At 46.0% G+C, this 15,724-nt stretch overlaps 1 protein-coding gene across 1 annotated transcript in view; it reads right to left on the minus strand.

Annotated features, from left to right (window-relative positions):
• Positions 1-15,724, minus strand: part of magi3a (membrane associated guanylate kinase, WW and PDZ domain containing 3a) — a gene marked incomplete at its 5' end in the record, with an annotated part of 192,743 nt that overhangs the window by 23,068 nt on the left and 153,951 nt on the right. Inside the window, 5 exons of the mRNA XM_079239678.1 lie at positions 1,558-2,184; positions 4,920-5,117; positions 12,644-12,750; positions 14,905-14,962; positions 15,544-15,623. Coding sequence (XP_079095804.1) covers positions 1,558-2,184; positions 4,920-5,117; positions 12,644-12,750; positions 14,905-14,962; positions 15,544-15,623 — 1,070 coding nt within the window. The remainder of the gene's footprint in view (positions 1-1,557; positions 2,185-4,919; positions 5,118-12,643; positions 12,751-14,904; positions 14,963-15,543; positions 15,624-15,724) is intronic.

The raw sequence follows: 15,724 nt of genomic DNA on the forward strand, positions 1-15,724 counted from the left end.
TATTGACTTTCAAGCTTGATCACTGAGTTATATTTTCCTTTTTCTAGCGACCTGCTGATGCTAAGTAGTTTTCTAGAGCTTCACACAAAATTGGCTCCACTCCTTCTGCGCTCTCTGCATCGGTCTCCACTCTTAGTCACTCAGTAAGTGCTTTTTTCTTTGTAATTTAAAAGCTTCTTGTGTCTTGTGCATGAGTCAGAGTGTGATCCCACCACTAGGGGGCAGTAGAGACAAGCGCTAGTCATGTTCTGCCTGTAATTACAGAATCACAGAGTGGAGTGACCACTGGGAAAACATTGGTCTCTTCGGGTTAAATCTACCACCTGTTTGCTGCAGCTACTGTAAATACTTTTGCTCTTGAACTTTTCAGAGTTTAATTTAAATTCATCTAAAAAAAATGGAATATTTAAAGCCTGCAGTCTGTGATCATAATGCATTTTAGAGATGGAGGGCGGGATGCTGCATATCTGACGAGGTTGTCTCATCTCCAGCTTTAAATCCAGAGCAGGGCCAAAAATATTTCCTGTTATGTTTCTCTCTCGCGCCGTTGTAATGGGTGGGTGGGTGGGTGGGGGGGGGGGGGGTGTTCTCGCTTCGGGCTGGATGTGAAGCCAAACCTAATCCCAGTCTACAGGTGACCGGTGGGAAGCCCTGCAGCAATGCTCCATTTAGGCCTGGAAAGCTGTGATCTTCTGCTCTTTTCAAAGCACCAACACACACATACGCACCACAAGCATATGCACATGTGCGATTAATGCATACCAGGCTGTTGCAGGAGCGCACACACAAGACAAGCCCCAGAGCTCACCGCAGAACCCGCTCAGTGGATCTGATATGTGGGTGCAACGCTGATCTCTTGAATCTAGGCTACTGCACTGCAGCAAAGGCAGGGAGGGGAAAAAAAAGAGGAATAAGCCCTTCAAATCTGTGAAAGCCTGAAGTAAGAAGACGGGCAATGATTACCCACCACGCTCTACCACTCCTGCCTTCCCTTCCTCGTTCCCTTTCTGTCAAAGCAGCGAGTAAATCACCAAAACTGCCATCTTTCTCCACATTCCCAACACGGCTCGGCATGTAACGAAGTTCCGCTGCCTCCCTGCTTGGGAAGGTGCACGGCGGATGATTGCGGAGTTGGTGTGGACTAAGGCGTGAAATTGCTTTATTTATCATTGGTAGAGTCGGCGTATCCGAGCACGAAACATGCAGCAAACGGCACCACAGTCCGCGCTGTTAGTCATAAAATCAAGCATTATTTGTGACACACTGAATCCGTAGATGAACAACGTTGCTCGTAGCGTCTCTTTTGCTTTCTCTTTGCTCACAGTGAAATAAAAGTACAGTATAGCAGACAAAAGGTGACCAACGTGTGTGTGTGTGCAGGGATTAAAAGGATTTCAGAGGAGTGGGAATAAACCAGCAGACTATCTCCTGGCACAAACACCTGCTTGCTGTTTGAATGCAGATTAAAGCAGCTAGCAGAGGTTTACCAGGCCATGCAACCACCGCCTGCGCCATACTTCTAGTCGCCAACGTGACCTCCCATCCTGGCCGACTCACCTCCTCGGAGCACCAGCACGTTGACCTCGCTGCCCACCGGCAGGTCTTTGAGGATGTCCACCACCTGCGTGTGGCTCAGCGTTTGCACGTTCTGCCTGTTGATTTCCTTGATGACGTCACCTTTTAGCAAACCGCGGCACCACTGAGCATCCAGGATCATCTTCACCTTTTGTCCCAGGGGGCAGTCCGCGATCGCAAAGCCGAAACCTCCCGGGCCTTTCACCAAAGGCACGCTGACCAGCTCCGGCTGCAACAGAGTGGGGTCGGGGCCCTCTTGGTTATTGGCCAGTGGAAGTTGGTGGAGGTGGTAGGGATGAGGATGCTGGTGGTGGCGTCCTCCGTTGCTCATAATGGGTGGCACCGAGGCAGTTTGGCGGGAGAGGGTTCCTCCGTCTGTGGTCGTGTGGTCTTGCGGCGTGGAGGTGGACGGGGACGGAGAGGTGTCCTTTGAGGCGCTGAGTCTGCCTGACGCCTCCTCACTGCTGTTAGTGTCCTCGGGCAGAGGGTAGCCTCGACACAGGATCATGTCCACATACTGGTTGATGGGGATGGACTGGAACATCTGCACCACATCGGCATGAGTCTTCCCCAACACACACATCCCGTTGATGTCCACGATCACATCACCTAAAAGAGGAACGAAGAGTTTCCACACATTTGTAATATGAACCTTAAATGTTTGTCAAGACACGAAAAACAACACACTCTTCATGTATTGTGGATTCGTTCAAGCCCGACCCAATAAGAAAGTGTTCCCAACCCTGCTGAGACTTGGCAGTAACAGAAAAAGCTGTTTATACCGTCCTGAACCAGGTCATCTGCTTCTCCATACCAACACACAACAGCATCATCTGTACAGCAATCCTCAATCCAGGCCCTTAAGGGCCGCTGTCCTGCAGGTTTTACAAGTTTCCCTGCTGCAACGCACCTGATTCAGACTCAGACTTGACTGATTACTCATTGATTTGAGTCAAGGATGTTGGAGTGGGGAAACTTTTAAAGCCTGCAAGATTCCAGGCCTTCCAGGACCGTGAGGATGTCTGGTCATCTGGTCGGATGAACAAACACTCTGCAATCAGACTCCCCATGCTTGACAGGTTTATGTAAAGATGCAACTGATGAAACCTAAGAACAGGGATCCTCAGTCCTGGTCCTCAAAGGCCGATGTCCTGCAGGACGACAGCTTTGAGGACCAGGACTGAGGATCCCTGCCGTAGAGCATAAGGAGCTGTGGACTGGCAGAAACATTGACGTCCAGCCTGAGACCGGCCGGCGACTGTGCGCCTAGTTGAGGTGGATTACAGCCAATGGCTCAATGAAGAAGGCATTGAGGTGCAGAACCACAGAAAAAGAGGAAAAAAATATGGCCTCTCAAAAGAGAAGTTTTCCACTTGGCCAGAAAAAAAGACAAAATTTAGGCCACCAGCTGGACCAACACCCAGACCTGCTGACCCTGTGATGCTGAGGTACACAACTAATGTTTGCGTCCTCATCCTCGCTGTGTCTCCTGGTGTTCGTGTCCAAGGAAGCCGAGAAACGTCCAGTCAACGGTTGTGGTGCAGAAACACCAGGATTTTAACACCCCGCAGGAGCCACTCTTATCTTCCCTGCTTCACAGAATATGATGCATGTTTGAACTCAAGCAATAAACACAAAGTGATCATTGCTCCCGACACCACACAGCCGCACAGATGCACACACACACAGCTGACAATAAGAGACTCTGTGGCTATTTTCTCCTCAGTGGAAAATTAATAGATGCTAATGAGGGAGGAGAGAACATAAAATAGAACAACTTTCATCTCCCCTGTAAGCACAGCACACCCCGGCCAGGAGTACGCAGCTGAAATGCTGACTGGCTAACTGGCTGCGAGCCCAGAGGAGGATCCAGCCCACCTACACAATCAATACTCTCCTCGCGCAAACATAGCTAAGGTTTCACTCTCCAAATGAACTCCATACACTCAGCGCGGTGGGTCTGACTCATCACGTTACCCCAACGTCTTATCTAATAACGTCCAAAAAAGGTGACAGTCGCGGAAAGCGCAAACACTCCACCTCTGACATGAAGATTGCAGCGGGTCCAAAGTGAGGCGTGCATGGAGCAAAGTGTTCCAGTCTACTGCTCGCAGTTAAAACCCAATGAAATTAATTACATTCATCTTTTAGTATAGTCAATTACCCATCTACTCGAGGGAAATGAAACATTGAAAATAATTGCTCTCTCTGTTCCACTTTCATGTTGATTTTCTGCAGCGGCGCTGGCATGGCTATCAATATGAGTGTGCTGTGAATCTGAGGGCATTTTTATTCAAATTACAGCTCTCATCATACATGTGATCACTCTGTGCACATGCACAACTCGCTGACGCTCGCTGTTCATTTCTGCTGCTGCAGAAAAAGCTACGTGTAGGACACGTCCGGGACAGAACAGGCTAATTAAAACCCTGATATATGTGAGGATGTTAAATCAGAGCGTTGACCGTAAACTGGACATGCTCTATCGACAGGTTTCCTTTTTTTTTTTTTCTTTGGCTTCTTACTCTGAACACCGCCTACAAACACTTGGCTTTGTGCAATCAAGTCCTCAGGGTGACACCGTTTTCAGTCTTTTCTCTGCATGTCCGGTGTGGTTAAACATAGACAAGATGATAAAAAAATTGTTTTTCATGACAATAATAAAGATCTAGGGTTGTGTTTAACCCTTTATGGGGCACTTTGATCACTTTGTTTCTTTTCATATTCAGCATGAAACTTTTTTTTTTTTGTTAATGTAACAACAGAATGGAGGTCTTGGTTCAGATTAGGACAATTTTAGGTTAAAATGTCTAATTTAAAGGTATTTCATTGAGTGCCCTATAAAGGGTTAAATCACAGTGCATACATCTAATTAGGTTATTTTAATATAAATGAATTAGCAGTTTATATTATTGCTATATTGGATTCCAACCTTTTATAATGAAGGTTTAATGATTTTCTTATATAGTTTGTACATCTTTTTGGGGGCCCTAGAAGGGCCCCCCCCCCCCCCTTTGAACCCAGGCGTATGTTGTGTTGAGCTAAGCCTCCATCAGATGGACCTTTCTCACCACTGATTTCCTTCTCATATCATCTAAACCAACTGCAGCCCAGACACCGGAGGATCAGTTTAGACAAGTCCCGTCACGTTCAATTTACTTCTATAGTGCCTTCAAACGCAACCCAAAGTGCTGCATCAGATAACAACATCACATTTGTTCAGAAGCAAAATATAACATCATAATAACAAAAAGGTAAAAAGAATAAAATCAGTAGAAAAGGCAAGCTGCCTCGCTGGCGAAATGTGGAGCGTTCCAAGTAGTTCTGTGTGGATGAGAGGTTACCTGAGGCTATCTTGTTGTCATGTGCAGCCGGCCCATCTGGCAGGACGTTTTTCACCTGAAGGAACTCATCGGGTCGGTCTCCACCGATAATCGTGAAGCCAAACCCCTGGGGGCTTTTTCTGAGTGCCGTCTTCAGGATGGAGCCCTGCAGCTGAGATGGATCTCGCGTGAAGCCCCGTGCTCCCCTCGCTAGCTCCTCTGTTGTAGAGATATGACGGAAAGGGAAAAGGGAGATTAAAAGTTAATGGAAAATATCTTAACTGGCTTCATTATGGTCAGGTTAAAGGTATAATCAGGTTTTTGTATAATCAGCCTCTTGCAATACTGCGGAGGAATTTTGGCCCTCCGTTCCCTCCAGTCCTCGAGGGCCGGTTTCCGGCAGGTTCTTGTTGTTTCTCTGCACCAACACACCTGATTCAAATCAAATGGATCCTGCAGCTTCTTGTCAACCTGTTTAGGAATTCCTGTCAGGTGTGTTGCAGCATGGAGACAACAAACACCCGCAGGTCCATTGAGGTCTGCAAGCGTGTCGCATTGCACTCAGGTTAAAGTCTGGACTTTGGGTCATTTCAGCATCTTGATGCTTTTCTTTCTTGTAGATTTTCTGGTGTTTGGGACCATTGTCCTACTGCATGATCCAAGCATTTGGCCTTAAAATACTCTGGTTGCTTTGGAGTTCATGGTCCGTCTAATGACTGCAAGGAGTCCAAGCCCTGATGCTGCAAAACAAGCCCATATCACCATCCCTCCACCTCCGTGCTGGACGGCTGGTATGAGGTTTGCCGATACGATGCGGTTGAGTTTCTCCAAATGTGCTGCTGCAAATATCGCTGTTTTGGTCTTGTCAGGTGCAACTTAGCAAAGCTGTTTGCTAGCTGAAGCCTGCAGACTGCGAGATGTAGCTCAGTTATTCTGAGCATCGGCTCAACCTGCAAGGAGCAGAGACGACTGATCTGAATGGAAAGTTTTCTTCTTTCCTCTCCCTTTCAGGCAAAACTGTTATGTCCTTGTTATTTCTCCTCTGGTTTCGCGGTAAATACCACTGCCTGAAGTAAATAAAAACTAAACAAAGGTAATAAGGAAGAGTCAGAGGTTTGCGTTTTGGCATTTCAGTGCTCTGAGTGTTTTCCACTTGTGAATGATTCTCATTAATTCCAGACTCCCGTCCCAGATTGATGGACAGCAGCGATGTCTAGGTGAAGATTATTGCTGATGTCTTTCCTCCTTGGCACTATCTTAAAACACATATTAAAGCTCCAGAGCAGCAAACTGACAAAACTTCTGTTTTTATATACGTGCTCATCCTGATGATGATCAGTTCATCAAATGCAAATGATTGCTGACTTTCTTACTTCTTATACACGTCATACAGCAGGTTTAGCATGTAATGATGCTGTAATGTTGACTTTTATGTGACGTTATATTTATCTCAATTGTTTTTTTCTTGTTCTGTTATATATAAAACTTAAGAATTATATAAGAAAACATACTTTCTTTAAAGTACTTTGTGACCATTCATTCATTCTCCTAACTGTTTGATCCAATGAAGGGTCGCAGGGAAGCTGGAGCCTATCCCAGCAGTCTTTGGGTGAAAGGCAGGGTGCACCCTGGACAGCTCGCCAGTCCATTGCAGGCTTTGTGACTAATATTGGAAAAAAAATGTGCTTTTGTACTTTTTATATATTTTTAATTAAGTTGCAAATGTTTCCTTAAAGATCAGATTTTGAAAAGGTTACGGGTAAAAATGAGCCTGGAACATGAAAACAAACAGTTAGCTGATTTTCTGCCGCCATCATAAGGACATTGACACGGTGACAGTGTGGGTAATAACACATCCTCCGTGCCAGTAATCACACTGAACACTTCAAGAACTCCTAAATAAATCACACGAGCCAAAGTCATAAAACCAGTAAACATCCAGTCCCTTAAACGTCTACATCTTTGTCCCGACCTCGTTTTTTTTCCTCTTCGCTCCAGCCATAAATCCATCCTGATGTTTCACCAAGCAAACTTTTCACAGCAAATTTCCCTTTTGTGGCACCAGTGGGACGTGCAAACAGGACGAGTTTATAAAAGGCAAGGAAAGAAAAAAATTTCTGAGTGTGTGGGAGAAAAGAGAGGACAGGAGTGATGAGACTGGAAGAGACGGAGACAAATGGAGTTAGCCTTGACAGAAAGAGGCAAGTTCTGGGTGAACCCTCACTCTCTGCTTCCTCCCCCCCACCGCGGTGAGCGCTTGTGAAACTGTGAGTTATGTGCACTGTCCTTGCATGCTGGGCTACTTCTCTGGCAGTTCCCACACTGATAGATGCTGGGACTTCAATCTCATTAGGGAGAGTACAGATAGCAACCCCCTCTTCCTCTGCCGGTCTCCCTCACCAGTTCATTTGCATAATTGCACTGCAATTGGCAGATGAACATGACGCTTTAGAGGGGGCAGAAAAAAAAAGGAGAGATCATGCCAAGTATGATTAACCTGACGTTCCTGCATCTGTGCTGAACAAGCCCATAAGTTGTTTTGATAAACGTAAATAAATGTCTGCTGAAGGTATGAATATGAGTAACAAGCCCCGTCACGCTGCTCAGACGCGTTGTTTTCAGCCGCCATGCCAGAAATCTGTCAGCGCTCTTTCCTATATGATCACCATTAAAGCAGCGGCAGCCGAATGGAGGATAGAGGCTGGGATGAGGATGAGGATGGGGGGGGGGGGGGGGGGGGGGGGGATGTTTACATGGTCCTGATTAAGCTGCAGGGCAACAAAAGAAGTCTTGTTTTCTCAGGGGGTGAATGTGATTATATGAAATGTCTGACAGGATTGTCAACGCCGTAATTATGGCCGAGCATCACTGGGTTCACGTCGCTCCTCCGCTCGGCAGCATCGTCTGGGAGGTCAGGCTGGGCAGCCTCGTCAAAACAACATTTAAAAAGCCACTTCACGCACGTCCACACGCTTACACAAGACCGCCGGACATTAATTCTCATTAACAAGGGTGGGAAGGTGCAGAGAGGGGCGTAAGGGAGGCGGTTGGAGCAGGAGGCGGCGATACATGGAGGCAGTATCATCTGCAGACAGCAGAGATGCTGAGCTGTGGGGGGTGGTGGAGGGACGGTTCTGCCTGCAACTGAGTGGGTCAGACAGATTGGTCCAACTTGTGTCTGAAATACAGAGGCTAGTTTGAATACTAATGCTGTTATATGCTGTTGGTTATATGGTGACTGTCACTCATTTTACAAACAACTTGGCATTTCCTCTTATCAGACTCTACATCAGTAGAGGAAGCAGGGGGGGTGGTATCAGTTAAGGGGCAGTAGTCACCACAGGTGGTAAATGATGAGCTGTGAAAAAAGGAAATTTATGATCACAGGTCACCTTCAACTGCAGCCACTTCACTATTCGCTCCATCTTTCCTCCCTCGCTCCCTTCCTCCGTTTCTAAAGAGATCTTTCAGCTGCTGGGAACGACGAGGGCAAAAAGCGTTTTCAAAAAGACATCGGAGCCTTGCCGTTTCATATCCACTTGTCAAAATGAATTCTGCCGCCCAGCAAAGCGCTGCTCCATTATTCAAATTGAATATCATAGCTTCAGAGCGTACGGGTTGTTTATCAGCAGCCTGTCAGCTGTTAGAACATCTTCCAGACATGCATTTCATCTCAGCGCGAAGGAAGAATTCCAGTCTTTAAATAACACATCTAATGAGTCTTTTTTTTTTTTTTTACAGCCTCCCTCTGTTACTAAACATAAAGCTAAATCTATCCAGCCGCTCTGTGTGTCTTAATAAGACGCCTAAGGCTGCAGGCCAGGGTAGAAATCACCGACCTATGGCACAACCATGGACCGAATTTGAAAGATGGACAGAGCCTTCGGCAATAAAACTGACGGCGATGCAGAAGTGCATAAAACTGCAGTTCCCCCTTCATCCACTAGGTGCTGCAAGACAGAGCAAATCACCATAGACTCCCATGTTAAAAAGACCAACTTCACAGCAGAAATAAACATGCTTACAGCCTGGTTCAAAAATCCAGTATAGGTCTAACAGGTCAGGTTTACCTTCATGACAACTGTGGGGGGAGTGAATTTTTTTCTAACTCGCCTATTTAAAAGTAATTTAATCTCGAAGTTCGGCATATTTAGGGGCATGTCCTTTTGATTGACAGGTACCCGATCTCCAGCTTCAAGTCAGAAGAATGTAGAACAACCGCGGTTTTTAGCCGGTTAACAACGTGACTTAGCTTTAGCCCGCTTACCTCCGTTAGCTGGTTAGCTCCTGTTAGCTACTGTTAGCTCCAGGTTAGCTCTTAGCTACAGGCATCTCAGAGTTCGCTCGATGTCAATCATCCACCATGACGCTCACAGCCCCCCTCTCAGCTCCACCTCTTTGAGTTGGTGTGAGTTGGAGTTGGGTGTCCAATGGGCGGGGTTAGACGGGCAATGGGTGTTAGGGGTTAGGGTTAGTAATGGGCACCTAAATGTTGAGGGAGTGAGGTTGGACATCCAGCCCTGTCGAATATCCAGCCTCGCCTTCTTCTCCAGTCTGCAGCCAAGACCATCTCCCTTCGGCGGCAATAATATTTGATCTGATGTCATCAATCTCTTTTTTCACTGCAAATACATTCGATCTGCGTTTGGAAGTAGCAACATTGCAACACACTGATTCTTCTCTGGATTCTTCTGTAGATGTGCCGTTGTGTGTCTTCTTACAAAATCCCTCATAAATAACTCTCCAATATTCTGGTATATGGTAGTTCAGGCTTGTTTCAATGATTTTGAAGACACACTAAAGAGCTTTTGTAATTTTACGCGTCACGTGCCCCCCATTGAAGGCTAATTCAGCCTCCGTCCTGCATCCTACCTTCTTGCGTTTCTTTGCTAAATCAGCGACGCTGCGTGTTCAAAACAGTCAGTTCCTTATTATACCGTGAAGGAAAAGGTCACGTCCCGGATGTATAAGTTGTTTCATGACGGTTTCTCAGCCTCGGGATGCTGCTGGGCAGCAGTGGCTCCAGAAATTGTAGATGTCACTGTGTCACCGAACAAGATGCAGCGTTTTAAGGTAAGAAAGTTATGTAATACGTCTTTAATGTGTCCAGGTGCTGTAGCGGCAAAGCAGTCACAAATTATTACCCCTCCACCACCGTGCTTGATAGTTGGTGTGAGGTGGTTTTTTTTTTTTTTTTTTTTTTGTGGGGTCTTTGTTTTACAGAAGAAAGACAAGAAAAAGGGTCTGATGCAGCACAGGGCCCCAGGCTGGGATCTGAACTTGGGTCAGCGGCGTTGAAGAGCCATAGCTTACGTCAGTGGCACAACTCCTCTACCGGGGAGCTACTGTTACGGCCCATGGCCAGTCATCTAGCTGATCATCATTCCAACCATCATCACCTGGGGGATTGGATACACCTGGCTTTCTTCTTGCCACTGCCCTCAGACTGATGTGCTGGATGCTGATTGGTCGCCCACACGCCCACCTACCCGTGATTGGCCGGACCTTTTGCTGAGCACCAGAATAAAGGCTGCCAATGACTTTCGTTGGGGGCAGCTGTGTTTGGTAGAGCCTTGGTGCACAGCTTGCAATTTGTTCACTGACAGTAAGTGAGTTTGACTGTTTGGTTGTTGAGTTGTTTTGAACATTTTTGTGATTATAGTTGGGTTGGTGCCAGCTTTGGTTTATGCTTTTGTTGTTGGGATTGTTTTGGCTTTTGGTTTGAGACTTTTTGATGTTTTTCAGGACTAGTGAGTCCTAAATAAAGCTTTCAATTGTGCATCTTCCTGGTTTTTCTTTTGTTAATGTTGCCACCCCTTTGTACCCCTGGACAAGCTCCATCGGGGGTCGTAACATCTACACATAAGCATGTAGCTCAGTAAGAAACGTAATCTTCCGTCATCTTTCTGGCTGGAAATTTTGCTCCAAAAGTGTAATATTGTTTTATGCTTTAGTTAGTGAGTCCCTGCAATGGACTGGCTAACTGTCCAGGGTGTACCCTGCCTTTTGCCCAAAGACTGCTGGGATAGGCTCCAGCTTCCCTGCAACCCTTCATTGGATCAAGCGGTTAGGATAATGAATAAATGAATGAATCAATGAGTTAGTGAATCCTTATCATGTTGGTAGAACTGTGGTAAGCTAGTTTCATCCCACATGACTCTGACTTTGTTGCGCTGTCTTCCATAATAACCAAACATCTCCACCTTGGTGTGGTCTGTCTGTGAGTCTTCTGGTCCTGAAATCTTGTGGTTCATTCAGATGCAACTTTGCAAACCTAAGCCGTGCTGTCATGTTCTGTTTAAAGGCTTTATCCTGCAAACCTTGCAAACAAGCTGTACTTGTTCTTTCCTTTTTCTAATTTTACTGTCATAAACTAACATTTATGCTAAACAAGTCCTGGAGAGTCTGAGATGTAGCTCCTTGTTGTTTTCTCCCTGAAGTTTCTCAGAGCCTTGCAAGGCTTAACGTTTGAATGAACCTACTGGGATATCGACTCCTGGGAAGACTGGTCTCTGTCCTAAATGTTTCTTACTGTAACAGACTCCAAACAGTTCAGAAAGTTAGCTTCAAACAGCAGTGAAGACTGATGCTTTAGGTTTATTGCTGATGTCTTTCCTCCTTGGCATCGAGTTCACATTCTCAAAATCTTCATTTTCACCACTGTTTTTTTTTTCCAATTTTATTCAGAAGTGACAGTAAATGTCACTGAGCCTTATATGAACGCATGTCATTTAAACAGACAGTAATTTCCATCCATTGTCCCTGGAGGATGTAAGGATGTGAGAATGTGCTCATATTTGTTGATGATCAGTTAACTAAGTGCATTTGAGCAGCATCTCCTGGCTGTTACATTTCCACTAAACTCCTATGGAAGCAGTCAGGATGACTGTTTTTCACACATACTTCTGCATATTTCCTTTATTTTATACTAAATAAAAAGTAACACAATGTAAAATTTGACATATTGCTGTTCAGCTGAGGTTGTTATTTCATAAATGATGACCAGATTATTTAGAATCATTTTATAGTGCATAAAATATTGCAGCAGAGAGGTTTAGCTTTTTTTGCACATGACTGCAAGCCATCCAAACTGGTCAGAGCAGATTGATAACAATCCCAGCTTCAGATGTTAAGAAAATCCAAAGATCACCCCTACGGTTGCACTACAATTTATGATAAAGTGTTGCAAACACCTTAAAAAAAAAAGAGATTAATCATCCATAATAAGAATTATGAACAAACTTCCTGTCAATCTCTTAAAATCTATGGAAAATTCAGTCTGGATAAAAAGCAAAAACCAGCGCAAGGCTGTGATGCAAAAATCAGCAAATACATTTTGATGAAGAATATAAAAACATGAGTTTTAGATTTTCTTCTTAGGGATCATCTCCAGACGGAGACGATGCATTAATAACCATGAGTCACGTCGGCTCTTTCTGTGCGTTTCTCCGCTGCAGGATGCAATTTACAGCCTATAATCTCACTTTCTGTTGATTTTCCTTCTGATCAGCGACAGGAAATCTCCCCGTTTTAAACATGACCTTTAATGCGAACATCTGCAGAACTCACTAATAATTGTGCATCAGATAAAAAAAGCCATCATAATCATCCAGGCACTTAATTCCCCCTCCTTTTTCTTTCCCTTTATATAAATATGCAAATCCCATAAAGGCTTTCAAACTTTTCCTTGTCAAGATAAAATCCAGAGAAATTGAGGATTAACAGCTCGGCTGCTCCTGAGTTACCTGAGGCTGTAGCTGCAGGTGGCTGCGCTGCAACAGGTGTGTCAACACTCAACTTCTTCTTTGCCTCCATGACTGGATTCTCAAACTGGGTCATCTGGTTGATGTGGCTGCAGAGGAGAGAGGAATTCGGTTCGACATTACTTCCACTTGTGTTGGTAATCTTTTCATCACACATTTAACACCATCTTTTTTTTTTTTTTTATCAGCTCTCTATGTCAGTTGATTACATGCAGTCTGAGCCGCCGGCCACGTTTCTTTTTTAATCTCATCGTTTTCTCTCAGCATTTGGCCGCACCGAACAGAGCAGTTCCACTGTTGATGCTGATCTTTGTCATGCAAAGCCTTAATTTGACTACAAGGACTGTGCGAGACAACCTGTGCCGGAAACAATGCCCATCTTGTAAAGTTCCGAACGGCGTGTAAACCACAAAGCCAAACGCGTGTATGTGCCAGGAGCCTCTCAGACTTTATAATGCATGTATTTGGAAAGCAAATATTCTGACCTCATTTTTATTTCTCTGCCAAGTATGATTTTAGGATATTAGGAAAACATGCAGTAAGCAATGTTGTATGTAGGTAATATCAGAATATATAAACAAATACCTCAATATATACCCACTGGCCTCTTTATTAGGACGTCAAATAGCTGCTTAGCCAATCATGTGGCGACTTAATGTCTTTAGAGATTGAGACATGATTAAACAACAAGTTTTGTGACATGTTGAACTGGAGACTCATCCGGATCATTTCAAAACATTTTCCTTTAGTACATTCTGGTCCAGACAACTGTTGCTTACTGGATATTTTCTGTTTCCAGAAACCTTCAAGATGGTTGTGTGTGAAAATCCCAGCATATCACCAGTTTACCACATACTCAGACCAACAACACGCCACGTTCAGAGTCGCCAAAATCTCCTTTCTTCCTCGTCCTGATGCTCAGTTTAAACTTTAGCATGTCATTGTCACCATGACAACGCTAAATGTGTCTAATCAGCCATGTGATTGGCTGATTAGATACTTGTGTTATCCATTAATCAAACAGGTGAAGAGGCCTGAGTGTGTTTGACTTTAGTTCACCACAAAAACTCGCTGCAAAAACAAAATTTAAATAAAGAAACCAAACAAAAACCCCCGTTTAGCAGCGCATGGTGACAGTCGCTGCTTGTGTGTGATGTTTTTCCCTGTAACCGTGGGACTAACTTCCATTCAAACCATCATGATACCAGGATGAAAAGGAGTTTTAAACTGGGAGATGCCGGATCTCCAAACCTTCTGACTGATCAGCAGTTTAATGATTCACAGTAACACACACCTGTGTGATCAAACATTTCCTGCTAGGCAGTGGAATGTCCCCTCGCTGTGACAGAGGGAGGGGGGGTGATCGCTCATCTGCATAATGAGCTTGAACAGGCGCAAACCCCGGTCATGACGGCACCGGAGGGGGGAGAAGACGAAACTCACCGACGCTGCACAGCGAATCGACCGCATGCCGAGACGGTGATGCCATGTACCGAGTGTGTGGGCGTTCAACGGGACGCACCGTGTGCTGGGGGTGTGTGTGTGTGTGACACACGCGCACACACACACACACACCATTAAGTCTGAGGAGATAAACATCCCTCCTTTTCTTTCATTTCCTGCATTCGCTCTGTGTTCGCTTTCTCGCCACACCTCGTCACGTTGCAGCATTTCGTTGCTCATTCGCCAAAAAAAAAACCTGCCAGAGAAAAATCAACTGAGACAGATGAAGCCTCTCATTGACCTTCCTGCATAAACAGGCCGCAACTCCCCCCCCCCCCCCCCCCCCCCTTCTCCCCTGACTACACAGCTCCCCCCTCTTTGTCCACAGTAACGGGACTAAAACGAAACATTGTGTTCTTGTTTCCACTCTCCATCAGAACGGGTTCCCCTTGTTGTTCCCCTCTCCTGGACCTCCAAACCTTCATTGTATGCCGTCTCCAGCCCACTCCTGTCGCTGATGCTCACATAATTGCTTTCAGGAAGCCTGTGGGAAACTTCTGCTTGGACAGTGGCGTTAACACGGCCCACATGATCAACACAACATGTCATACCGTTGGAATTTGGTGGAATTGGCTCAGAGCTGCAGATAACGACACCACTACTGGAGAACTCGTTGAAATGAGCGCGTTTACGTGAAATGTGCGAAGCTGCGCAGGTATCTCATCGTTTCATCTGCATCTGACATGATTCCCAGCTGCAGCCCTTCAGGCTTCCCCAGGCATGAGGAGGGGTTTACTCACTCTACGTAGTAGGTGCCAAAGTGGGGGTCTTCGATCTTCTCCCAGCCGTAGGGCAGCTCTGATGAGAGAGAAAGGACACACACATCACTTCTGTGACTTCTGAGGCGCAACGTGGACAAGTGGACACGTGCAATGAGGCGTGGGGCTTCTCTACACCCACAGAAGAGGGGGTGGGGGGGCTATGTGCTTAAGACTGGAGAGGTGGAGGAGAGGGAAGGAGGTGTTACCCACAGACTCCCCCAGAAAGGGAACCTCTCAGCCTGTCTTCCAGCGGCATGTGTGTGTGTGCAACATCTTGACTTTCTGCTGCGGCGTGACACAACACACGCAGCGCAGAGGGGATCTTTACGCAAGAGGGGCCCGAGAAAATAGCCTTTTGAGAGATGTTGTGCTGATGAGCTCTCCGTGTGAAGCCATTAGGGGGGGGGGTTGGGAGCGAGGCGGGCAGACCGGAGACTGGAGGTTTCTGCTGTGTCACCAGCAGGACTGGGACTGGGACCGCTGAGCTGTTCAGCCTCCGTATGTCAGCCAGCGCCGCCTTCGGAGAGGCGGGGAGCAAACGCAGACCGGTTTGTGCAGCAGGAAGTTTGGAAACGTGTGGGAAGAGAAGGAGAGAGTGTGTGTGTGTGTGTGCTTCACCTCCTTCCTTGCATTTCTCCGGAGGCTTGGCTTTCTTTGCGAGACGGGGGTCCAACCAGGTGGTGGTCTTGCTGTTGTGGCTGTAATGCAGGGAGGAAACAGAGAGACGTACAGCAGAAACATCAGGTTGATGATTTATCGCATCGATGAAACGAAACCAGATCAAATGACTTAACGACGC

This window comes from Telmatherina bonti (genome assembly GCF_933228915.1).
Source record: "Telmatherina bonti genome assembly, chromosome: 4".
NCBI classification, from domain to species: Eukaryota; Metazoa; Chordata; class Actinopteri; order Atheriniformes; family Telmatherinidae; genus Telmatherina; species Telmatherina bonti.